This window comes from Pogona vitticeps, chromosome 1, assembly GCF_051106095.1.
Source record: "Pogona vitticeps strain Pit_001003342236 chromosome 1, PviZW2.1, whole genome shotgun sequence".
In the NCBI taxonomy this organism is placed as follows: Eukaryota; Metazoa; Chordata; class Lepidosauria; order Squamata; family Agamidae; genus Pogona; species Pogona vitticeps.
Genome location: NC_135783.1, coordinates 140,034,936 through 140,060,477, shown reverse-complemented (window position 1 = coordinate 140,060,477; position 25,542 = coordinate 140,034,936). Strand labels below are relative to the sequence as shown.

The window sequence follows — 25,542 nt, the reverse complement described above, 5'->3', positions numbered from 1 at the left end:
AGGCAGTGGCTTCTAGCGTTCTTTTGGTTAAAAAAGTAACTAAACATTAGCTATTTGGGGTTTGAATGAGGAGGAAAAGACACATAACATTTGGTTAGGTTTGGGAATATTTCAGAAACTGGTTCTATAAATTTCTTCTCTTAATTCTATAGAAGCCCCTCATGAGGAGGAGGTGCTGCTGCAGGGCAGGGTTGAAGAGAAGCCGATAGCAACTAACTTCCGTTTGGATGAACATTTTCATTTTAATGAAAACCACAGAAAAAGAACTGCACCCAGACCATATTTTACATGCTTAAAAAAAAAACTTAAGAGGGAATATTTGCTCTGAAAGGGCAATCCCACAATAATCTCATGAAAGACCATTTTCTGTCTGGCTCTTCATTATAACAGGGGACTTACCCTGGAACCTATAGCTGAGAACTTTAGCATCTGGACCATCGAGGTAAAACGTGGAAGCCTCACGGTGAGGTTGAGATTAATGAGAGCTGTTACGGGAAGTCAAGGTAAGAATCTTTTCATGTCTAAGGAGGTGTGAACCTCTGCCATTTTACATCAACAGATGAAAGGAAGCTGCCGTTAGCAATATTACTAGATCTGTTATAGGCTAAGTGCTACTGGTGAAACAGTAAAACACAGTGGCAGATTTAGCACTTTGGCCTTCAGGAAACAAATAATTTGTGTTTTTAACACAGTTTAAATGTACCCTGCACCCATGTGTTAGTTTTTAACTAGACTCCTTTGTGTCAAACAACAAAGGCCCTGATCCAAAAACAAAAATAAGGTTTGACATTGAAAAAGAAAAGAAGCAGCTAATATATATATATCTATATATCTATATTAGTATCACTGTTGAGCTGTTCTGTCATACAGCTTTTGGGGGAAACCAAGATTGTTATATTAATTTCTATGGCACGTCAGTCTGTTGCAACCGAAACATTGCTAAGATGACCATGCTTCTTTTCAGCTTTGTACTCTATACATTTCAGCTATCTAAGCACATTTCTTCTAAAAAGACCTTTATTTGGGGCCAGATCTGTGGATTTCATAACTGCTCACATTTTCTGGAATACATTGTCTATGTACAACATCTTTAATTTGCTAAGGAAAACAAAAGGCAATCTAACACATGTTCAGTTGAGTAATCTTTCAGCATGTTAAGATCAACATTTACACAGCTTCAGGCTCAGAGAAGCCTCTATTATAGGTCTGTAAACACTAGTTATCATTTCAATATCTACTGACACAGTGGAATGTCTTCTGCAATTCAAGGCTTTCTCCTAACTCCATGACATATCTGTGACCCTAAAATATAGCTCTTATCTGAAATGGGAAACTGCATATAAGTTTACAGTCAAATCTATACATTTCATGGACCCGAGAACATGCAGTTCCAGTTGAAATCCCATTCCCAGTTACCTGAGCAGAAACATGTCCTACCACACAGTGAGGGATTAACAGTGAAATGCTAAACACACTATACTGAAATGAAATGCCACAAAAAAATTATAGGATTGGGTTCCAGGCGAATGTACTTCAGGCTCCAGCAAAAACAAACAAAATACTTCCAGGAGAAGAGCTGGATTTCTACTATTGCAAAATGGCTGGTATTCTGCTTCAACCTGGTCCAAGGAAAGCACCAAATTATAGCCAAACTCTTTATGTTATAGTCTGTACAGAAGAAAATCAGTACATACAAAAATATCAGCTATTCATGCCACTGCTGCTGACAGACACAGAAGCAAGCTGTTGCATGTTCAGCCACTGGAGGAACAGGGGGGGAAAAGTTACTGTATTTGATTCCCTGACTTCATGCAATTTGTGGTGTCGTTATGATGGCACTGTGTGCTTCTCACTCAACAGGATCTTTTTGGGGGGACACCACCGCCAGGAGTTGCGGGTCACAGCCTGTTCAAAATACATATTTCAGAGGGACACCCACCATGCAGCCATCAAGGTTTCTTCAATAGCCTCTTTAAAATTATTATTTCAAAGTTTCTGCAAATGTTAAAAACTGCCTGTTTAGACTATCTCATCATGGTCTTTCCAATTAAGGTAGTATGGAGTTTGTTTCATTTTTATCAAAACCAGGGCTCAACAATTTAGGTGGGTTTCATGAGGTTTACAATGGACCTCCTTGCTTAAAAAAAAAGGAAAAGATTTGGGGGTAGAGTCAAAGAGCTTGAAGCACTTTGGCCCCAAAAGATTAGAAGCACCTTTTGCTATGAAACGTTGACACTGTGGATTTTCCACAAGCGGATGGAAGCTTGGAGGACATAAAGGGGCCTTGGCTGATCCATGGAGGCCACGTGATGCCCACCTAACTCTCACTGTTGTTCGAACATTTAGCTGCAAGACCGACTCCAGAGATGGAGGAAGGACAGATCATTTTTAAAATGCCATAATGGCCAAGTTCCCGTTATGTACTGTAGTAAATCACGCCACAGTAGACCCACTGAATCAATGAGGATTTGAGGAGTCAGCTCCTCTGTACATTCCACTGATTCCAACAGGAACAAATAAAATGCCTATTTGAATCAACGGAACTTACCGAGGAGCTGACTCCTCAAATACCCATTGATTCAATGGTCCTACTGTGGTGTAATTCACTATGCTAAGTAACAGGATCGGGGCCAAGGGAAGGCAAAGGAGTTCTTAACGGTTCTGCAATTTAAGCTTGAGCCTTTCAGACAGAGGTAGGGGACTGTGGACTTGTGTGTCAGAATCACTTCCACTATCTTCTAGATGGGAACAGGATCCACCGCTTTTGCACTCTGTGGGTCTTGGAGGATTGGGAACATGCCTACCAGGATCCTGGCTCACTGGTAAATCTTTGCTAAGTAGCTTACAGGCAGGTTCTTCACGTCTTTGCTGAGTTTCAAGTACTCGTTCATTGTCACACTTTTTCTCACTGCGCTTGTCCTCTGGCTGAACGAAGCTAGACTTCCTCAGCCACTTTGGGATTTTGTGAGCCTTCCTCTTGTCTCTCATCACCTCGCCATCACTGTCTTCACTAGAATAACCAGAATAATTCTGGCACACACTCTTCTTCAGTGAACTTTTCAGAACCATTGGAATGACCCGGACTGGGTATTGAGAGTTTGGGGGCGCTTTTTTATCATTCCTTAACATGGGGACCCTTAGATATATTTCTGGTAGTCCCATCCTTTCAGGTTGAGCGCTGTCCTTCCGCTGAGTTGAAGGAGATGAACATGCTTCTCCAAGGCTATTCATTTGTTCTGTGCTTTGAAAAGGACTTAGTGGAGACACATGTGCAGCTTTGGAAGAAGCCTCTAGAACTGCCTTTTCTTTCAAGGATAAATCATTTTGTCCTTTAGGGAGGTCAATGCATGAAGCAGCGTCATCCACACTGCTGGAGAAATGTGGATCATCTGAAGATGGTCCTATGGTTTCTGCTGTTTTCCAGCACAGCACAGAGTGTGGCCTTGTAGAATCGCTGTGCATACCAGACTCAGATTCTAAATAACAAGCCATGTTAACAAGCTTTGGAGAAACACTGAAGGACGTTGCTTCCCAGTCGATGCTGCTCAGCTGCAGATCAGCAATAGGAGAAACAGCAGAAGAGGCTATAAGCTGTTTAGTAAGTTTTTCCTGCGAGTGCCGAGAACCAACAAGATTGCAGTTCTCCTCTGGGTTTTGTGAGGTAACTATAGGAGAGGTCAAGGGCTGCTTTTGACTTTTGCTGACTTCAGTAGAACAATATGCAGCTGCAGAGAGATGCTGAGATTCGGAATCCTTTGCTGGAAATTTGAGGCAACTGGACTTGGTGCTTTTGCCGGGAAAAGTTTCGCATGTCGAGTCCAAGGTCAGCCGAGAAAGGAGATCAGCTATTTCACTATCCTTTGCTGAGCTTTCTTTCTCTTTCAGTCTACTCTTCTTACCTGAAAGAACAGCAAAGTTAAACAGGCACATCTTGTTAAAAGGCTTTATTCTTGAAGCAATTGTCGAGCAATGGTGAAGTGGAACCAGGGCTCATGTAGTTTGAGCACTGGGATTGTTTCATAAACGGGGACAGTGGCATCATCTGCAACCATTATCAAGTTTCCATGTTCCCTCTAAATGTGGCCGTAGTCCTCACACTAGCTGGCAATGGTGGCTGAGGGCTTTGGGCAGCACTAATATCTTGTAAGGCTTCACTGTTGTAAGGCAGGGATCTTGGGTGTCTCTTGGTTTTGAAAGGATAACTAAACTTTACATCAGCTTTTACAAAACATCAGCTTTACAAAACATCTCCTGATGGAAGTGGTAGCTGGCAGAATTGGTCTGTTGATAAGAATTTAAAAAGTTGCCTGGATATTTTTTTAAAAACTTATGGGTTCTGGATACAAGTATCTGCACTTGAAAATTTAGCACTGTGATGTAGCTAAGTAAGAAATGCAGAAGCTGATGAGAGAACCTGGTTTCATTATAAGGTCCTGCTAAACAAGAGGCATAAATTACTGCTGAATAACCAGGAATGTCATGGAGCAAAAGAAACCTCTTGCTACTTCATGTAAAAGCAAGTAAAATTGGGAGCTTTGAGCTTACCCTTTTTTCTTTCCTTGCAAACTTGCAATTTCTCCAGCTGATACATGGCAACCACTTCCGGATATGCAGCCTGAAATAACGATGCCTCTTCTGTTGTTCTTATAAAGGGCTCCACGGGTTGGTCGTCCGCTGTAACATAGTGCTCTGGAACAATAAAACAAAGGAAGGGGAACATATAGTCAGGCATAAATGGATCGAGCCAGGGCTACCACCAAAGTGACCCTGTCCTAGCCTGTACATCCTGGGAGAAGATGCGTATCTTTCACACCAAGCCCTGGTCCTTACGGAGGCAGAAGTGAGTCATCCTTGACACTCCAGATGTTTCAACCCTCAGAAGTCCTTCCCAACCTGGCTAATGACAAGAGATTATGGGGGTGGGAGTGCTCTTAGTTCAAACCATGTGGATTATCAAACATCTCAGACACCTGTAACAAGATTAGTATCAAAAGAGAAGGCATGTGAAGTAGCTTCACACATGCAAACTACTTCTACAGTTTGGCTGATACAATCTAGAGCGATACGTGGTCCTTGCGTGTAGCCCTCGCTGCTGTCTGTCCCAGGTCTCTCTCAATGAGGTCCACAAGAACCTTAGAAAAGTCTTGCGGGATTAGTTCAAGATGCTGTCTGGTTGCACCTTTTATACACAGTGGCCAACTCTGTTGCTTATGGGAAGGCCACAAGCAAGTCAGGAGAGCAACAGCATCCCTCCCTTGTCTCCGCAACCTTCTGTGTAACCATTGTTAAATCCTACCCAGCCCCACAACTGAAAGTCAAGTATCAAACGGCATGAGTTAGTCATGGGGAAATGAGCACAGAGACCACACGCCACTGGCTTAGAAGACAAAGAGAGACACTGACTGTCTCCCATTAAGGATATGAACAAAAGGAGCTGCTTTATATCAACTCCAAGACTATTGCTTCAGCTCTCCTTTGGCAATGCCAGAGATTGAACCTGTGGGACCGTCAGCAAGCATGGGTTCTACTCCAGGCTATGGCCCCTCTATAACCACAGGGGATCAAAACCAGGATCTGTTGCAGAATTCTACGGATAGCGCCATCATACGGGGCAAAGGCATGAAAATATATGTGAAGATTCTCAGTCATCCAAGTGAGGTCATCTGGAAGCTGAGTCATGGCAACGGGACTTCTTTCTTATTAGATTGAAATGTTTCGCTGTTCATCCAAGTAGCTTCTTCAGTTTGTCCCAGGTATCTGTCAGCAAGGTCCACAAGACCTTTAGAAAAGTCTTGCAGGCATGAAAATCTAGTGTTTATGTCCTAACAGGCATCAAAAAGCCACACAGTGTTTTATTGTTAATATCCAGGTACTATTCAAGTTTCCTATGCTCTGTTTGCTCCTATGCCTTTGGCCATCTTGGGGAGGTGGACGCTGGCAGAACCTGTTCCTGTCTGGAAGGCCAAGAGTCCCCCCCCCCCACCAGAGTTTGCTACAGCATTACAGACCAAGTAGCACCCACCTGGCTTTCGCCACTCAACTTCAAAACAAGGAATTCCATTTTTAATCCGGTGCTTGACGATTCTGCCAAACAAAAATAAAATCATGACAAACTGAAACAATCTAAAGAGAAGAAGGTTCGAGGTGTGCAGAAGATTTTTGTGGAATGTAGAACTTAAGACGAGGGAAGCCCTTGGCCTCCCTCCTGTGCTACAGAAGAGCCGTTTCCTACAACACTTTTCCACACGGGGGGCTTTGTTGATGAGAATACCAAAACTACACAGACAAATGATACTGCAGGGGGGTCTTATCCGCCTAAATCAAATTTTGCCCTTTTCAAACACAACCTGCAGCCACGGGGGAGCATGTGGCACAGAAACTATTCCTACAAGCTGGACACGTTCGTGTATGACTGTGCAAGAGAGACCCTAACAAGAGCGGTACTGTACAGCAGTGGTTCCCACCCCTGGTAGCCCAGGTGTCCTTGGACTGCAGTTCCCAGAAGCTCTCGCCACCGGCTGTGCTGGCTGGGGTTTCCAGGAACTGCAACCCAAGAACACCTGAGTGACCCAAGTTTGGGAACCACTGCTATACGGTGTTTATACACAGTGTTCACGACTGTCATTCCTAGCCAGCAGCCAAGGATGATGGGAGTCGCAGTGCTACTACACCGGGAGACACATATTCCCCACATCAACAGTTCGGTCCTTTTCAAGTAGACTTCTCTAGATTATACTTAAGCAAGATATACTTAAGGCGCTCTTGGACGATGCTGCTGTAAGTCGATCGGCAATCTACCAAGTTAGGACGTGGACTTTTGTGAGCCTCTGGGGATATACTCAGGTTCTGAATACATTGGACAGCTAACAAAACAGTGTTTGTAATGGGAGTGTAGTGCAGTCAAAAGAGACAGGGTTCAAACCATTGAAGTACTGGGGTTTTCTGATTACCTAGATGACATTATCCACCATTCGTCAACGCCATTTTTCCCTGTTCCCTCTGAGAATACCTGTCATCCTCGTTGTAATTTGGTGTGGGAGGATTTATCTTCTCACCAGCAATGCATCGTTGGGAGCATTCCCTTTTGTACTTTGTATTTTTGGGTTAGCTTGGTCTCCATGTGGGCAATGAAGGCCCTCAGATTTTAAAAAGATACATTCACTGGTACAGCTGAATTGCTTTGTTGATATACATCAGCACGGTTGTGAGCATTTTAGGACCGATTCTTATGTCAGCTTTCAAGATGTGGAAGCTGTCAAGAACAACTACACTTCAAAATGCAGCACTTCCTTGCTGGTCGAGTGGCTATCGCAACAAGGCTGGTGGTTCTAAGCCTGCCAAGAAGGACGGGCCACTTCCCTAAGGTACTTCCATCTCCACCTTCTGGCTTGTGGGACCACTGCATGGAGCTACCCTTCAAACAGCATTCTGTAACTGTCTTTCAAAATGGAGGCTGGCATTTAAGAACTGTGTAAATCCATACCTATGTTAGTGCAGTAAACTTGTTGGCTGTTGCATCCTATGTTATACTACAAACTAATGTTGATATTCCTCATTGATTCTGAAAGCAGTTTTGCTTGGTGCCGTATTTTCCACAGATGCAGGAACTTTCTTGAACTACAGCTACTAGAAAATCCCAGGCAGGATGGCCGTGCTTGAGTTTTCTATGAGTTATAATCCAGGAGTGGAAATGTCCCCCTCTCTCTCTCACACACACTGCAAAAACACACACATCTAAAGCAACTCCAAGAAGTGACAAAACTAATTGCAAAGGTTTTTTTTTTTGGAACCTGGTCTCTCATTCTGTCCACAGGCAGCATTAGTAGACCCTATGCAAGAGATGACATAAGAGGACACTGGTTTTAAGAACCAAGCAGCCTCGATCAACTGATGCAGAAAATACATTTGGGACATCATTCATTTTTGTCAGAAATACCAGCTTTGGATAAAGGGCAATGTATAGCTGAAGGGTGGTGAAGGTGGAGAGAAAAGGTTATTTCACACTTCTATAAAGTTATCTGGAATGCTTCCTTTCTCCAGCGACAGCTGTAAAGAGAAACAGAGAGGCTGAATTTTTAAAATGTCAGAAATCAGATTACCGCAGTGCTTGCAGCTGCTGTGGGTCTGTATGGCCAGATTTCCTTCTGTTCATGTCATAATATGTCAGAAGGACACACAGTTTCTCACATGCATAATGCTTGGTCCACTCCATTTTCTCAAAAGCAAAATTCTGTTTAAAAACAGGATGGAAATATATTAGGAATGTGATTTCCAGACATCAGTGTTTTTCTTTAAGTATTGTTCAGTATTATTCTGATACTGTCACGCTTCTGAGGAAAAGCTTGAAACAGAGCGTATATAAAGTCTGTCATGTGAAATCAGGAGTGACATTGTTTTGAGGGTCAGTGCATTTCAGTTGAAAGTCTCATGAACTATATATTCAAAATGGTGCAGCAGGGGAACCCAAAACAGTTCCCAAAGGACAGAAACAGAAGCTGAGGAACCAACAGTTTTTGAGACGACTGCTGAAAATGGAAAGTCCAATAAGGCTACACTGGTATACACAAATCTAAACAGGATCATGGTGTGAGATTAACATCCCTTCAAAAATGTTTAAATCAAAAGATATTTACCTTAAGAGCTTTAGACCTGTTGTTATTGTTTGCAACTTATTTATCCCATTCTTCCTCTTAAGGAGGTCAGGCTGGCTTATACTCCCCCCCCTTAACTCCATTTTATCTTCACAGCCATCCTGTTGGATGGATGGATGGACAGAAAGGAAGCTCACAGCCAAGGAACATTTCAACCAGTGTTCCCCTCTCCACATCTTAAGCTAGCTTTTATAGTGTGCAGGCTCTTTCTGAAAAATATTGTCAGAACCTCATATTTTATGTTCAAAACCCAACACTCCCTTCCTCATAATATTCATCATTCTGCAAGCTAAATACTTACCCGCTGCGACACAATACTTACTGAGTTCAGTGGCCCTTAATTCCAGGTAAGTGTGTTCAAGATGGTAGCCAAAGGCTACACTCCAGATCCCATTCAGTTGGTAATAAGCCCACAGGCAAAAGTAGTATTTGGGTGTTTATATGGGGCTTAGGAAACCATGTTGCTTATGTCCAGTTTAGAGACACCAACCCTAACTATAACACAGACTCGAGCAGTAGTGGTCACTGTGTGTTACAGAACAGAGTGCCTTCTTGAAATATAATAGCAAAGTGACATCTTTAATTCCATTTTCTATACAACTGTGGCAGTTCCCTTTTTAATGTTTACTATCTCACTTGAGAAGACTTTTTGTTCCTCCACAAACAATCAAGGGTACACGTATCTGGTAAAGCTGAAAAATGTGAAGGTATAAATAAATGGCTATTAAGCTGTCCCTTCAGGCTAGATATATGAATAATATTTTAAAAGTATCATAAATAAGGAAAATCATTCCTAAATTGATTTCCTCGCAGTTTCAAATTGGAGCTAAACATATCTTTGGAGAGGAAGTTTGCATCAGGAAACAGAATCGGGGGCATCATTAAAAGACAACTTGCAGCTGATTATTTAGTTTGTTAATGTATGTTCTGCGACCACCATGGACAGCAACCTTTGGACAGCACATAAATGTTTGAAGTAATATTTGCAACCTAAGGGAAAAAATGTAGTTTTTAAAGCTGAGTTAGGAGGAGGGAAATCAAGTGTTAAGTATGCCCCATCTTTGGCTCAAGAATGATAGTTGATGAGTAAAATATGCAGATTAAACCATATTACTGGTAGAAAATAGTAATGGCTTGAAATGACTGGCAATGAAGGTTTAAAAAAGGCAACATCAGGATTACAGTTAACAATTAAGACCAAAATCATGACTAAAGGAGAACTATGCAACTTTAATGTTGATAATGAAAAAAAATTCAAAAATTATTAAAGGCTTTCTGTATCTAAGTTCAATCATCCAACAGTAGACTACAAAACCAGCTGCAGGGTCCTCCATGAAGTGAGGCTTTGGGGCAGGCCAAGTGCCCAGTCAATGGGGGAAAAAAAATACAAAACAGAACTTAGAAATAGACTGAGATTCAAAAGGGCAGCCATGAAGCAACTACGAAAGATTCTGGAGGATGTGTGCATTGGAGGTCAATCCTCAACAATGGAGGAGTCTTTCATAATATAGGAGTGTTCACTATGGAAGCTGGACAATAAGGAAAGCTGACAGGAAAAACAAAACAAAAACAATTCAATTGATGTTGGAAGAAAGCTTTAAAAATTCCATGAACTGCTACAAAGACAAATAAATGGGTTCTAAAGCAAACTGTCAGGTTAGAGTCCATACTGGTTGCCTACTGTGCTTTGGACAAATCATGAGGTGACAGGGTTCATTGGAAAAGACAGTAATGACAGGAAAAGTGGAAGGCAGTAGGAAAAAAAGAAAACCCAACATGAAATGGATTGACACTATAATGGAAGCCATGGCTGTTAATTTGTACAAACAAATACTGTTTTAATGATGTAAGCTGTCTTGGGTCCTTTTGGGGAGAAAAGTGGGATAGAAATGTTTCAAATAAATAAATAAATAACAAAGTAGGGCTCTTAAACCCTAGGACCTTGTGGAGGTTGTTAATCCACAAGGTTACCATAAACTGGAAATGACTTTGTCATTTAATGACAACATCTTTTGTTTCCAAAATGAGAGCAAAAAGTGTTTAGAAATGCTACTTTTTTGGACAATTCCCAGAATCGCTCCAGATAATATGGCCACTAGGCATGCTGGTAGGAGAATTCTGTGTGTTGTCGTCCCAAACAAACAAACAAACAAACAAAAAAACACTTTTCCAACTCCTGTCATTAACTGCACAAGGATATGATCAAGTGAGCCCAATGGCAGTGGTTAAACTGCAGTACTGCAGTCAAGCCTCTGTTCGCAATTTGAGTTCTGGTTCAGGTAGCCAGCTCAAGTTTGACTCAACCTTCCATTCTTCCAAGATCAGCAAAATGAATACCTAGTTTTTTTGGGGGGGGGGGGGAAGGGAAGGTTGTTTGCATAATTATGTTGTAAACCAGCCAGAGACTGGTCTAGCACGCTGAGGTTGTACATAAGATGAAACAACAAATGATCAAGCAAAACTGAAGCAGTCCTTCAACTCTCATTGATGTGAGCCACATGCTTCTGTTGTATTGATAACACTGGGATTTCAGAGTGCTCTGTGCTGAGCAAGAATTATTTTTAACTCTTTAAAACTACGATAGCTTTTCCTTGGTCTTGAAACCACAATTCATGCACATCTTTTAAAAGGCATATTGTCTCCTAATATATATTTCCACCTCAGTTATCATTTTGTGGAAATATATACAAGTCAGACCCTGATTCTTTCTCTGGGTGAAATGGCAAATATAGCACGCCAATTTGTAGCTACACGCAGCATTTCAGCTAGCAAACTTGAGTGTTCTCTTCTGTACCTGAAAGGAGAGGAGGCTTGGCCTTTGAGATGTTTTTAACCTCACTGGTTTGTCTTTGCTGGTGAGATATTCTTCAATGACCTTGACAGAAAAAAGAGAGAGGGGGAAAAAAAACAGAAGATTTTTCAATAGGAACAAGCCTGTGAAGGCAATTCATTACCACACAGCAATTGAATGTGACTTAGTTAAATTACCTCAGGAAATGGGAAGCCTTCACACATTTGAGCTTTCCTGCAAATGAAATGCATACATGAGAGGCAGGTTACGCAAACAGATAACTTTTCCTCAAGGAATTCAGAGCCAATAGAAGCACACTGACTTTCTCATACTTTCCTCAACTGCGCTGGCTTCTTGGCGCTGTTCGAAGGTGTGCCAATCACAAGGGCAGAGGTACTCGGCACTGTGGGGTTCACAATACCCTACGCTGCCACAGAGATGGCACCCAAAGCACTTGTGGTCTGTGTAGGATCCTGCAGGAAAAGAGAGATAAGAAGATGGATTGAAGAGGCATCTCAACAACAACAACAACAATAGTGATAGTAATAATAATAGTGATACTGGTGGTGGTGGTAGTAGTAGTGGTGATGATGATGATGATGATGATGATGATGGTGATGATAATAATAATAATAATAATAATAATAATAATAATAATAAAATAATAATAATAAAATAATAATAATAAAATAATAAAATAAAATAAAATAAAATAAAATAAAATAAAATAAAATAATAATAATAATAATAATAATAATAATAATAATAATAATAATAATAATAATAATAATAATAATAATAATAATAATAATAATAATAATAATTTATTGTATTTATACCCCGTCTATCTGGTCAAACGACCACTCTAGGCAGCTGCCAATGTATAAATCATTTATAAAATATAACAAATTTTTACAATCAATAAAGAAGTTATTCAGGATGAAAGAAAGAAAAAAAAGAAAAAAGAAAAGAAAAGAAAAGATATAAAAAGAAAAGGAAATCAGGCATTAGCTGGAGGGAAGGCCTGCCCAAACATCCAAGTTTTATAATCATCATAATAAAGGAATTTACTTCCCAAGAGATTAGTAACAGGCATGAAGACTTGGAGATGCTAGAGGCAAAGAAACATCTGTAAAAGCTTGGGCTTAATCCAGTTGTGAGTCCCAACTGGAGGATCCCACAGAATGCTTAACTGCCGAATGAGTCAACGTTCATGTGAACCCTACGATGCCTGCTGTATTAGGGACTAGCAATCAGTTTTAAGCCTTAGATTTGCTTCACGCTATTCATGGAAATGATCAGATCCTACTTTAAACCTTTATTAAGGGATAAATAATTTCAGTGGGGAGACAGAAAAGAGAGAGCGGCTCTTTATAGAATGGGTATTTGAATAACAGCCTTGTTAAACCAGGTTTGGGTTGATTCTGAAATAGCTAACTGTTGGTTTACTGGTACTGTACATGCCGCTCTCTCTCACTCACCCATAATGATGTCCTTTCTCCTGGTTTGACACAAATGATCATTTGCCCTTTCGCTCGGCCCAACAAAGAACTGTATAAACTATATGTATTCCTGCAAACCTAGGTCAGAATACGCAAGGGAAAAAGGAGAACTCAGCTCCAGGGTTCTCATCCTTGTAAAACCAAATCACAGTTGACCATTACATGGTCAACTGGAACGCAGCGACACTGAACCATGTGTCCTATTATGGATGGAATCACAAAACTACAGTGTACACGAAAACATATTACCCACCAGTCTGTAGCTAAATTATCGCATCTAACAACAGAAAGACAAGGATACTTAGATTCACAATGTTACTTTGGGAAGGTATTTATACTTTTCTTTACAGAACATAAACTTCTAATGAATCATAATTAACTGCTACTCAAGCCAACCTTCTCTCATGTTATCTTTTGTACTGCTATACTCAGGGTAAGGTAAGACGACAGTACTTTGGACTTCCTTTACGTTTTTTAAGCTCGCAGTCCTACCTGGATGACGGCACATGGTGCAATGAACCACTTTTTTAACTGCAAGGGGTGGGATATCGCAAGATTGGAAGTGCCCTTTCCAGTGCTCAAACCTAAAAGAAACAGTATACCAAATTATAAGTGTAGCATAAAGCATTGACCAGTCCACAGGCTTCTAAGTACAAATCCTAATAAAGGAATCCATCAAGCAGCAGAAGAAGTAGATGGCAAACCGAGCCATTCCATCCACTCTGCTAAGAAACCAGCTTCAGTTGCTTATCTTTCTCCTGAACAATTCCAGCTGGTCATTATCAGAAGTACAATTTAATTTTTAAAACTGGTGCTTTGATTTGCTTTACTCCTCTTTCCTCCCCATCCCTTCTTTTCATCTTGGGTTATGCCTTTTTAACTCTGTGGGCATTTATTTTATTTTATTTGGCTAGAAAACAAATAATCAAACAGGGTTACTGTATAAGGGTTCTAATTCTATAGAGCACAGAATGCAGTTTGACAGACAAATCAAATTTGTTAAATTCTGAGGGTTGGTCTGAATTAGTGAAGTGCTTTGGTTTTGGAATTCATTCAGAAAAGGAAACAAACAAACACAACAAAACCAAAGAGATTGTCATTTTCTGAACAAACTCGGGATGCATGGAGGAAACCTGAAGTAGCCCTTCATTAGAAATGCAGTTCTCCAAAATGCCAAATATTGCCTTGCCACCTTAGAAGCTTTTTAGAAAGCTTAAAATTTGGAGAGAGAAAAATGTTTATAGCCAATGTGTCTCACATATTGAAAGCAATCCTTTAACAGAATGAAGAAGCCCAAAGCAAAAGGAGATAGCGCAATTGCCAATGAAAAGTCCAAGCTCTCCTGGTAACCCCATCATAGTGCCCTCAGGAGGCTTAGATCAACCCCGTTTACATGAGCAATGACCATTTTGCTTCTTGGCAGGTGAAGGAAGGGTCTTTTTCTGTCAGCAATTGCTGTACACATTGCATTCCCCGCCATAGGGTGGAGTGTGCATTGGAGAACTTTTTATTCTTTTCTTTTAGGCAGTTGTAAATCTCATTTTGCATTGTATTTTAGAACCCAGTCAATCAAATGCCCATGTGTGTGCATATGCTATCAACATCTCAAAGGCTCTTGTGTGGGATTTCAGTGGTAGGTCACATTACCATTAGGAACAGAACTTAAGCTTTGCCCCCCCCCCAACTCAGTTTTGTACTTTACTTTTTAAAATGCTTCCTGCTGGGTTTTATCCCTGCAGCGGTCTGCCTTTTAATTTCTTCACTGGGTTCAAGATGGGGAAGCCACATATACAGTGGTGCCTTGCTTGACGACGATAATCCATTCCGTTGAAATAGCTGTTAAGCAAAATTGTTGTCAAGCGAATTTAAAAAAAAACATTGAAATGCATTGAAAACCGTTCAATGCGTTTCAATGGGCTAAATACCTGCTTGTTTTGCAAAGATCCTCCATAGGGCAGCCATTTTCCGGTGCCTGTAAAGTGAGGAATCCGTCCTAAAGCATAGCGGGGAGCCATTTTGCACAGCGGGCAGCCATTTTAGAGCCACTGATCAGCTGTTTTAAAATCATCGCCTAGCGAAAAATCGGTTCCCGAAGCAGGGAACCGATCATCGTGAAGCGAATTTTTCCTATTAGAACATTGTTTTGCGATCGCAAAACCTCATTGTCAAGCAGTTTTGACGTTTAACGAGGTAATTGTTAAGCGAGACACCACTGTAACACAAAAGACCGCAATCAGCTATTCTATCCACTAGGGCAGCAAAGCAGGTATTCTTCTCTTCAACAAACATTTGGGGTGAGTAAACTGGAGTAAATTGCACGGCTACAGGTGGGGGAGTGAATGAAGGAAGAAGCAAATAAACTGGTGGGAACTTTGCCTGCGAATGGGAGATCAAGCAGTAGTTGATGGCACTGAGTTTCACCTCGAAGTCCCAAGTCAGAACCCATTATTTCCTCCATTTCCATGTTTTTTCACTATTTAGACTAATACAAATATGCACAAGCCCTTTGAAATAGTTTGAATTAAAAGGCCTGCAATTTATAAAAGAAATAATTCAGACTAGATTCAAAGTGGATGGTATTTACGCACTCCTAGTTTGAATTATGCAAACTAGCTACTTATTCCAAAAGAGATGCAAAGAGAAAAGATAGCTAACATCTAAGAAGCAAAATAAATTATACCTTTGCAGTAGATTCTGTCCTTTCAAAGTCCTGATCAACTTTAAAGATTGTTCTTTTCCAATTCCGGGAACTCCCTTTTACAAAAAAGAAAATATCACATGTATTGATGCAGCTTACAGAGAGGTAGCAGCATCCATTCAGTGCTGCAACAGAACTGCTTATGCAGTGCTTGTGTCTGGATACAGCTAGAAGCCTGAGGACTGTAGAAATCCTGGTGTGCAGAGTATAGTGGCACACATTATATGAGCTGCTGGATAGCTCAGTGCTTTAGGCATCTGGCTGTGGGGCCAGAGGTTGGGAGTTTGATTCCCCACTTTGCCTCCTTGACAGGGGCTGGACTTGATGATCCATAGGGTCCCTTCCAGCTTCACAGTTCAAATGTTGTTGTGTTGTTGTGCTTGCTCTTGGAGCAGGAGCAGCTTAAGTAATAGTGGACAATGTCCACTCCAGCACACTATCCCAGGTCTCCCACCAGGACAGTTATTCTAGCTGGACCATCTGGAAGGCTATTGGCTTGGAAGTGAAGTAAGATCAAAGAATAATCAAGTAAAATGGGGTTACTTGAATATAGGACATATTTTCTGTGACTCTGGAGAAATTCAAGCCATATAGCACTTGTGCCCATGCAATTTATGCCCTACTATGTATAAAAAAAGAAGATCTAGCTATTGAAGTAACCTGCTTCTGGTAAAAAATAATTACTTATAGTAACCTTTTAATTTGTTTTTAATTTCACCTGTATGTCATATAGGTTCATAATTTAAAATTGTGCAACACTCTGATGTGAATAAAGAAAGAAGAAAGCACACTTTGAACAAAGGTTTCAAAGATTCTCTGGCTTAGTGTTGTGTCTCAACATGGACACTGTCTTTCATAAAAATGGCTAAACTGTAAATGCTTGGGAACTTATTTTAAAAGGACATGTATCTGTAGCTGCCAATTTCGCTGCCTTGTGCTACAGTTGCCATAGAAAGAAGCCTCACATCCTAAAGGAAAAGGGTCAAATGCACATTGCTCAAGAAACTGTCGTCGTCCCTGCCTTTTCCAAGGATGGTTGTTTTGACTCTAACAAATATGCATAAAGTCAGCCAGCTCTGAGAATTTCAGCTATAGAAATATAAGTCAGAGGGACAATGTCATGGATGTGTTCTTTTCAGCTGACTGGAATTGTGGGATTAAGGCTGGTACCTGGTTGTTCAAACTGCCCTGAAAGTAAGACAGTAGACCTGCTATGCCTACAGGAAGGATACACTTCATCCAAAAGACACAATCTGAACTCAAAAAAACAACTTTTTTCACCTTGCAACCATGGACCACCAAGGAATCCTTGGCTAGTGACAGGACGAGTCCTCCCCTACCACCCCCACCACGGTTTTGTCAAGCCGAGAAATGCTGACAAGATATGTGGTGGCATTTCCTGACATCCCTGTAAGAAGGTTTTTGTTCTCTTCCTTTTTTCACTTCCCATGATTCAAATCCTGTGCAGGATTGGACAACAGTCCCCCCCCTTCCAGTGACACACTCCCTGAGATTTCCTGGAGGTCAGCAAGACATCCCATGAGATTCCCCCCCCCTTGGGGGGAAATAATCAGATTACAGTATAGGGACATTTCAAGGACAGGAGAATGGTTCTCCTCCTACACCTCCCCATCTGGGCTTTCGGTCAGTGTGAAAAGCAAGAAAACTCACAACCCTCCTCTAGGTAGCTGTGATATGCACAAAGGAAGAAGCAACCACTGTACTGGGGAAAGACACAGATTTGGTTTTCAGGGGTTGCTCACAAATCCCCCCCCCAATGAAAGACTTTTTAATTTAATTCTGCCCATAGGTCTCGCATGTTCATTAGAGTCAAGGTACAGTGGTGCCTCGCATAGCGATGTTAATTCGTTCCAAAAAAACCATCGCTATGTGAAACCATCGCTATGCGAAACACCATTTCCCATAGGAATGCATTGGAAACCGGTTAATCCGTTCCAATTGGAACGGATTGCCGTTGTTAAGCGAAAAAACCCATAGGAAACATCGCTAAGCGAAACAATGTTTCCTCCATTGGAATGTATTGAAGCTGACTCAATACATTTCAATGGCTTTGCAAAGTCAATTTTTGCAAAATTAAGTGTGTCATAAAAGGGTCAAAATGGTTTTAAATGCTTGGATTAGCTTCTGCACCCTCTAAAATGGATGCAAAAGTTAATTTGGCTTTGATCTGACTTTTCATTAATTTATGGTGATTTTTTCCCCCCAACTTTTGACAGCTGTCAAAATCTGACAGCTCCATTATTTCCTATGGGGGAAGAAAAAATTCACAAAAAAGTAACGAAGACTCAGCAATTGTTCTAAATGCTTGGGTTCGTTAGAGGACCCACTAAGTCGTGTGCAAACCTGATTTGGCTTTGATCTGAACTTTCGTTAATTTATGGTGAATTGTTTTCTCCCCCATAGGAAAGCATGGAGCTGTCAGATTTTGACAGGTCCATTGGTTCCTATGGGCCGAAAAAAAAATTCACCATAAATTAATGAAAAGTCAGATCAAAGCCAAATCAGGTTTGCACATGACGTAAGGGGTCCTCTAACGAATCCAAGCATTTAGAACCGTTTTTGACCCTTCTAAGACACTTTTTTAATTGAAAAAAGAAACATCGTTAAGTGAAGCAGGGGACCTAAAATCGCATTCGTTATGCGAAGCATGGTCCCAAACTTCGCTAAGCGAAAATCGCCCATAGGAAACATCGTTATACGGTGCATATTATTTTCTTAAAAAACACATGGTTATGCGAATTCATTGCTAAACGAGACAATCGTTAAGCGAGGCACCACTGTATTCTAGGCTACGGCTCACAGAATATTTTCCCGTTGGCTGGAGCTACTGGGAGGTATGGGTGAACGTATCTGGAGGGCCACAAACTCCCCACCTCTGACCGATTTAGAATCCAGTGTGTCTTGTATTCCAACAAAGCTTCCAGCTACCACATCAAACTGAGCAGCTGAGTGCCAAAGTGCATGTGTTTCTCTTTGCTTTGTTTCCTTGCCTTTGGAAGGTAATCACAGCCAAGGAGAACTGCTAAGCCGATCAGCGATTCTCTGCTGCAGCCTAGTTTCTCCTCAACAGCAGTCATCAAGTAGCAGTCAACGTGTGGGTCCTGTAAAGAACACAGAGAGATGTCAACGCTTTCTGCCAGTTTCAGCATCCAGAACATAAAAAGATCCCCCTTCTCCCAAGCATTGGGCCTTATAGACTAGCAATTAGGAATGAATAGGGAATAGATTTTCTATGCTAATATCAGAATAAAAAACAAATTCCTCTGATTGCACTGGTAACTGTCATGTGGTCAGAGGAATTAGCAAACAACAGCTTGGTGGAAAGTAGGCAGAACCTGCAGTGCATCAGGAGAGGCACCAGGAGAGGTGGGCAGGAGTCACCGGTTCGGTGGTTCGTGCCGATTTGTTTATCAGCCAAACAGGTGTGCAGTGGGCATCCACACAGAGACAGCATCCGCAGGATGTGGGGCAGGGAAGCCAGGCTGCTGCTTTTGAACGAGTGCCCGCTGGACGAGGTGGGGCTTTGAAGCACCAAAGACCTGTGGGGCTGGTAAACAAACTGGCACGAACCGCCAAACCGGTGACTCATGCCCATCTCTAGTCAGCACCTAAAGTCTTGTTAAGTCTTGTTCCCCTAATGAAAGAATGGGAACTACGTGCCCCTCCCTGGATCATGCTGAACTATAACATCAGGTCTCGTTCACCGCTCACATTTCTACCAGTGGCTGTTGGGAGGTTTGGCCCCACACCTGGAAGGTCCCTTCAGTGACACCAAACGGCAGTGTGAACGGCTCTGTTGCTTCACAGTCCCAGCCGTGCAAGAAAGGTTTGTGATCCAATCCAACCCATGTGCACTCAAAAGTTAAATTCCACAGAGTCCAATGGATGTCACTCCCAGTTACGTGGGTGTAGGACTATGTAGTCTCACTGGGTCCACAACACATCAGGGTGGGAACGTGAAGAACAGAAGTACTAGCACGGTCTAGGCCAGAAGCAGGTGAGATCAACGTCCCTGGCACCCTCACTTAGTTTTTAAAAATGGCCGATAAGCTCCTTTATGATTTCTAAGGAAGTGTGGGGGACAATTATGTCATGTTTTGAGAGGCCCTCAGCCCCATTCTTAAAACTCCTTTTTGCCCTCTAGAGGGGAGAAAGATTTAAACCCCCCTCCATTTACATTTAAGAGAAATGAACATGGGGGGTTGGAGGAGCAGCTATCATCTTCCAGCTCCGGACATCGATGCACGTGGCCCGCCGGGCCACGGCACAATGCCCACCCTGATCGAGGCTCTCAAGTGTCCCTTCGTTTTAGACTCATATCAACCTCCTTTCCATGAATGCCTTGTAAATCACCTTTAGGTTCATGGTGAAGTTCCTGTAAATGGTCCGCGCGCCATAAAGGAAAGCATCGCCATCGTTAGTGAGGCAACCATCCACGACACCGCTGGCGTTGAGGTAAGCGCACATGGCTTCTGCCTCACCGGCTGCTTGGACCCAAGGCACTCCCAGGTACTCCAGCATTTCAAGGCACTAGGGAAGCGCACATCCCAAAGGAAGAAACAAGTCAGTTCTAAAGGGTGGCTCCATTTCGGAAGGTGAGGTGGGCCGAGGAGGAATTATAATACTTTTGCCAAATGGTCACCCAAATAAATCACAGGCATTCTTAAACTAGCAGTTTGAAAGCGTGTAAATGCGAGTAGATAAATAGGTACCACCACGGTGGGAAGGTAACAGCGTTCCGTGTCTAGTCGCGCTGCCCACGTGACTGCGGAAACTGTCTTCGGACAAACGCTGGCTCTACGGCTTGGAAATGGGGATGAACACTGCCCCCTAGAGTTGGACACGACTGGACTAAATGTCAAGGGGAACACAGGGTTGTTGTGCATTTTTCGGGCTCTTTGGCCGTGTTCTGAAAGTTGTCCTTCCTAATGTTTCGCCAGTCCCTGTGGCCGGCATGCCCTAAAACAAACTGGACATGAAATTCTATTTCAAAATACCGAAATACTGGACAACACCAACAATCATTAGGTCAGACTGCACAGGGAAGCCATTGAAATCCACAAGCACCAGCAGAACTTCAACAAAAAAGAGGAAAGTGTGAAGCTCAACAAAACTTGGCTTCCAGCTCTCAAAAATACAGCGTGCAAAAGGTCAACGAACTCTACCCAGCCGCAAGGACTGGGGATCACTACACACAAAAGACCAGCTAATGACGCCCATCAACCACAGTGACAGATAATCTCTCCTTCTTATCACAACAATACATCCACAACAAGACACACTAATCACCCATCTACAGAAAAAGACAAAAGCCCATCTCACAGCCATAAATACTCCACTCCCAAGCCAACTACACCAGAGTACAGGTTGCTGTCCTCTGAAGATGCCGGCCACAGAGACTGTCAGGCAGAACAACCTTCAGAACACGGCCAAAGAGCCTGAAAAACCCACAACAACCATTAGATCCCGGCAGTGAAAGCCTTCGTGAATACATCAAGGGGAACCTTTACCTTTACCTATTCTTCAACTAGTAATTTGGCCATGTTGTGCTTTGCAAGCACTTAAAAACTTTTGGGCACTTGCGGTGCAAGGATTCTTAATTTCCAAACATTTTGAAGGGAAGGTGCCTCACAGAATGACTGCGCAAGAAGTCCATAGATCATATCTCTCAAAGGAACCCCAAAATGTAGACATGGTATCATCTGCGAATGAGGCAATTTTCAATCATGGGCTTAGAAGCTTACACTGGGAAATCCATGAATGAGTAACACTGCTCTTCTACCTCCTTACATATATTCATCGCTGTTGCCTGTCATGAAACTGAACCAGCCTTACATTTTTGACCGTGGGTGGACAATTTATAGCTAGCTAGATCTGGGTGGACTGTAATGCCCATCAGCCCCAGCCAGCCTTGCTAGAGGAGAGGGATGATGGGAGCTGCAGTCCTACAGCATATATAGAGGACCACAAGTTACCCCTTTTTTTGTCTGAACAATTTGAAGTAATTCCCACTGGATTACAGACCAAGAGGTGGGAGGCTCTGGACAGCAACAGAAAGCAAAATGCTTATATAGTTATTATTTTTCAATAACCAATCAAAAATACCTGAAGTAAAGATTTTGGCTGTTTTTCAGCTGTCTGCCATTTAACAGAAGGAGCAACTGTATCTACAGGAAACCAAAGACCAGCACAGTGCTTGTGCTTGAAAAAACAAAAACTCACTAACACACCTGGTGCAGATCATATCAAGCATCTGCTGATCAGAAAGCCCCACCAGGATAGTAACTTGGGATACCGTCACTTATACAAGTGCTGCCATTAGCAAGTAGTGGGTGGCTTTTCTTCACTACCTGCCCAATGACGACACTGGCTCAAGCAGAACAACCCCATCATGCTAGACCGGCAGAGGCATATACTTAAGATTATCCTGCACAGCACACTAAGGGTATGCTTAGCTCCACCTAACCTCCTGTTCTAAAAAGGAATATGCCCTGGTGCCAGGTAGAAAGGTTCCTTTCTGAACAGGAAGCGAGGCAGAGCTAGGCCTACGCTAGGCCACAAAGCCATCCAACCTTTGGTCTTTTTTCCTAGGTGAGCCACATCTAACAGTGTGTCTATCAGCTGGAACTCCCAGAATGGAAAACTCTGGGATTTGTAGTCCCCCCCCCCCAAAAAAATCACATGCCAAATTCCTATATATCATCCCTACGGAGTCCATAAACTGTCAAAACGAGAAATAATATATTAATCAGTCCTTTAAAATTGCATAGTGTGTAAAGCCAACCCTGGCCATGTACGGTATCTGATAAATATAACCAAAGAAGGAAACATGCCTCTTTCAGTAAAGACTTGAAACGAGACCTCCTTGTTCTGGCAGTCCTAGGCTTCTTGGATGGCCCAAAGCGAACCTCTGTCCTTTTCTCCATTGTGCTTGCTTTCAGTTTGGGGGGCTCTCCCTCCATGACAAACACAAGATGGATACCCATTAGCGTTAAAGAAGAGACGCGGAAGTAAAGGTTCCTGTAATAACAAGAAAGGACAGCCATATTTGTAGAATGCAGCAGCTGTCAGATCCAGTTGGTCAAGTCCGTGCTGGCCAAACAATCGCCATGGGCACTTCATTTTCGCTCAGCTCTATCATCATTGCCGTTGCACCAATCACGGAAACAGCTCTGGCCAGCTCTTCCCCGCCTCCTTGTGCAGCCAACCACTCGTTGGCCAAGCAAGAAGACTGCAGTCCCACCTCCATGCCACAGTGGTTGGCTGTGCGGGGAGGCGGGGAAAAGTCTGCTTCCACGATTGGTGCAACAACAACAACAACAACCACCGAGCCAAGTGCTGGTCAGAGCCCAGTAAGTGGCCTGGCTGGTCCTGTGGGGTTGGATTGGGAAACTAATACAAAATGCCCGTGTTTATCAAACACTTTTAACAAGAAAGCGATGGAGAGTATGTTTTAGGAGGAGGTCTACTCACGATAACATGCCCTTCCTGAATCCTTATCAGATACAAGTAGGGAAGTCATGGTTTATGCACACAATTAAAAACAGCTTCCTCAACAACAGTATGAACTCATCTTCCATGCCAGAAATCAAACCACAAACACAGGCTGATTAATTTATTCCAGTGTATAACATATTTGTTGTTTTCTAGCGAGCTATTGAATTAAGCAAGTTTCCAGTCTTTGACTCTCTTATACCTACTTCTGAAGTATTTTTGGAAATTAAAAACCATTGAATGAACCCTAAATTTTCAAGAAGGATATTTGTAGACTGGAAGGACATGAGCCTGACTCTCATCAAAATCTTCAGAATGGAATTGGTTGGTTCTTTGCTTTTCCCCCCAGAGACTCTAAAAATTATTCAGAGGGGTATCAGCAAGAAAAAGAAAGGGCTTGGAAATAATGTATAGCTTGATGGGGATAGAACAAGGGCTTACTGTCAACTCAACTCTTGGTAACAACTCATAACTATTAACAGTTACAAACTAGTTACACAACAAATAGGAACTCTTTTCTGGTGGGTGATGAGCAACATCTAGTCAAGGGGTTCCCAACCCTGAGTTCCCAGATGTTCTTGGACTGCAACTCCCAGAAGCCCTCACCACTAGCTGTGCCAGCAAGGGCTTATGGGAGTTGCAGTCCAAGAATGTCTGGAGATCCAAGGTTGGGAAGCACTGGTCTAGTCATTACTGGTGGGAAGCTAAAATGTTTTATTGAGGTATTTTAAAGATTTGTTCACATTTTTGTCTTCTTCACGCTTATTTAGATGGAAAAAACTGCAAAAAAATTTAACCAATGACACAATGGGTTACCTAACAATGAACACATTGCATCTTCTATGCTTTTAAATTGTTTTAAATGGTTTTTATTCAGCAGTATTAATATGCAACAATTTGACTTACTGTTTACCATTGTAACTTCTTTTATTGTCAATTCTTGTAAATACAGTACTATATGATTTGTTCTTGTATCTTAATTTTGTACATCTAACATGGCTGATTGACGGTTGCCATAACAATGATGTTTAAAGCAGTATTTTCAACTGCTTTAATGTGATTGCTTAAATATTTTGTCTTCAGTTCACTTATTGGGATAAGAGTGGATTCTAAAATAAATAAAAGGAATGAATGAACACAATGCTAAAAGCAACAGATTACTTTTTGGGGGAGCGTGAACAATTTACAAGAAAAGTTGTTTTTTTTTAAAAAAGCAACCACTTGAAGACAAATGGGTGATTTAAATTCCAACTATACCTTCCTACCACAATCTATAGAGGTGTAGCTAGACCTTAATTTGCAAGGGGGGGGGACACCATAAAGTAACGGAGGATCAATCAGATGGCAATAAAGGATTGCATCTGATCACACTGGAAAGGTCCCTTTGCTGAGAGTGATCTTCCCTAAAACAACCCTTCTGTCCATGTGGGAATCAGTCCAGCCCAGTCCAGCCCAACCCAACCTCCGCTCCCAAGAACAGTCCTGCTCCTGGCCCCAAAAAAGGCACAGCTTAGGCATAGATCAGGGTTGGGCTGGGTTGCTACTGCCTGTACATCATGCGATCACCCGGAAACAGCCACAAGCAACATTCCCTCTCATTTTCAGCCCCACTGGGCAGGGCTCCACCCCCCTCACGCATGGCTCTGCCCCCTCCGCTTGGAGTTTCGACGAACCAGAACCAAAGGGGCTGCAAACGATCACCGTGGCTACATGGAGGACGTGCCTTGCATGGAGTTGTGCGCACTCGTGTACCTTAGAGGGAACCCCGGCCGCAAGATTTTCAAAATACAACCTCTTTCTCTACCTAATCCACCCTGACTACTCACAGATAATCTATATACATATTAATTACAATCATACATCAAACGATTCCATCATACTTGCCTCAGGTGAGGTTTTGTGACTACTCCCTTCATTTTTTTGACCGTTTGTGCTTCACACACCCAGAGACTTAAATCAACAGCGAGTGTCTTTCCGCGAAGACTGCTGAGGGGGACATGTTGTTTCACAGGCTCCAGGATCTGCCACAGATTCGTCACGCCCATGGTCTCCAATTTTCATGCACAAAAAAAAACACACAACAGAAACAGGACTTTTAGGTGAGGATCCTTCCACAGAGGTGACTCTTGTACGCACGTCCGGACCCACTGAACCCCCCCCCCGCTTCCAAATCATCTTTAAAGGTACCCACCCACCCTGTAGAGTATACTCTAGTGTTCCACTCTGGATTTGACCAAGACAGGAATGACTAGCAGGGTGGACTTTCTCCAGATAGCAACACAGCAGGCAAATCAGCTGAAGCGGGAAGGAAGGTAAACCTGAAAACCAGCTCCTGTTACACCTGCCTAGGCCGGGCTGAGTCCACAAGAACCTGCAGGCCATGCG

The 25,542-nt window shown here is 42.3% G+C and overlaps 1 protein-coding gene across 1 annotated transcript; it reads right to left on the bottom strand.

The window, feature by feature from the left end:
• Positions 1-222: 222 nt before the first annotated feature.
• On the bottom strand, positions 223-25,265 carry GEN1 (GEN1 structure-specific endonuclease). Its single transcript, XM_020784238.3, has 13 exons — positions 25,042-25,265; positions 22,497-22,683; positions 20,017-20,193; positions 18,654-18,764; positions 15,625-15,698; positions 13,437-13,528; positions 11,765-11,915; positions 11,640-11,676; positions 11,446-11,526; positions 8,100-8,230; positions 6,023-6,084; positions 4,546-4,689; positions 223-3,899 (listed from the first exon to the last, which is right to left on the bottom strand). Exons 1-13 carry the CDS (start codon positions 25,200-25,202, stop codon positions 2,653-2,655), a joined length of 2,655 nt encoding a protein of 884 aa, XP_020639897.3. The 5' UTR covers positions 25,203-25,265; the 3' UTR covers positions 223-2,652.
• Between the last annotated feature and the right edge of the window lie 277 nt (positions 25,266-25,542).

What these genes read in the sequence shown, in the direction of transcription:
- GEN1 (XM_020784238.3), bottom strand. Translation starts at nt 25,202, where the DNA reads ATGGGCGTGACGAATCTGTGGCAGATCCTGGAGCCTGTGAAACAACAT. An exon ending in GCTGTGATTACCTTCCAAAG is followed by an intron (nt 15,699 to 18,653) that starts GCAAGGAAACAA and finishes TTTTTGTAAAAG; the next exon opens with GGAGTTCCCGGAATTGGAAA. An exon ending in TTGCAAGGAAAGAAAAAAGG is followed by an intron (nt 3,900 to 4,545) that starts GTAAGCTCAAAG and finishes CTGTTCTTTCAG; the next exon opens with GTAAGAAGAGTAGACTGAAA.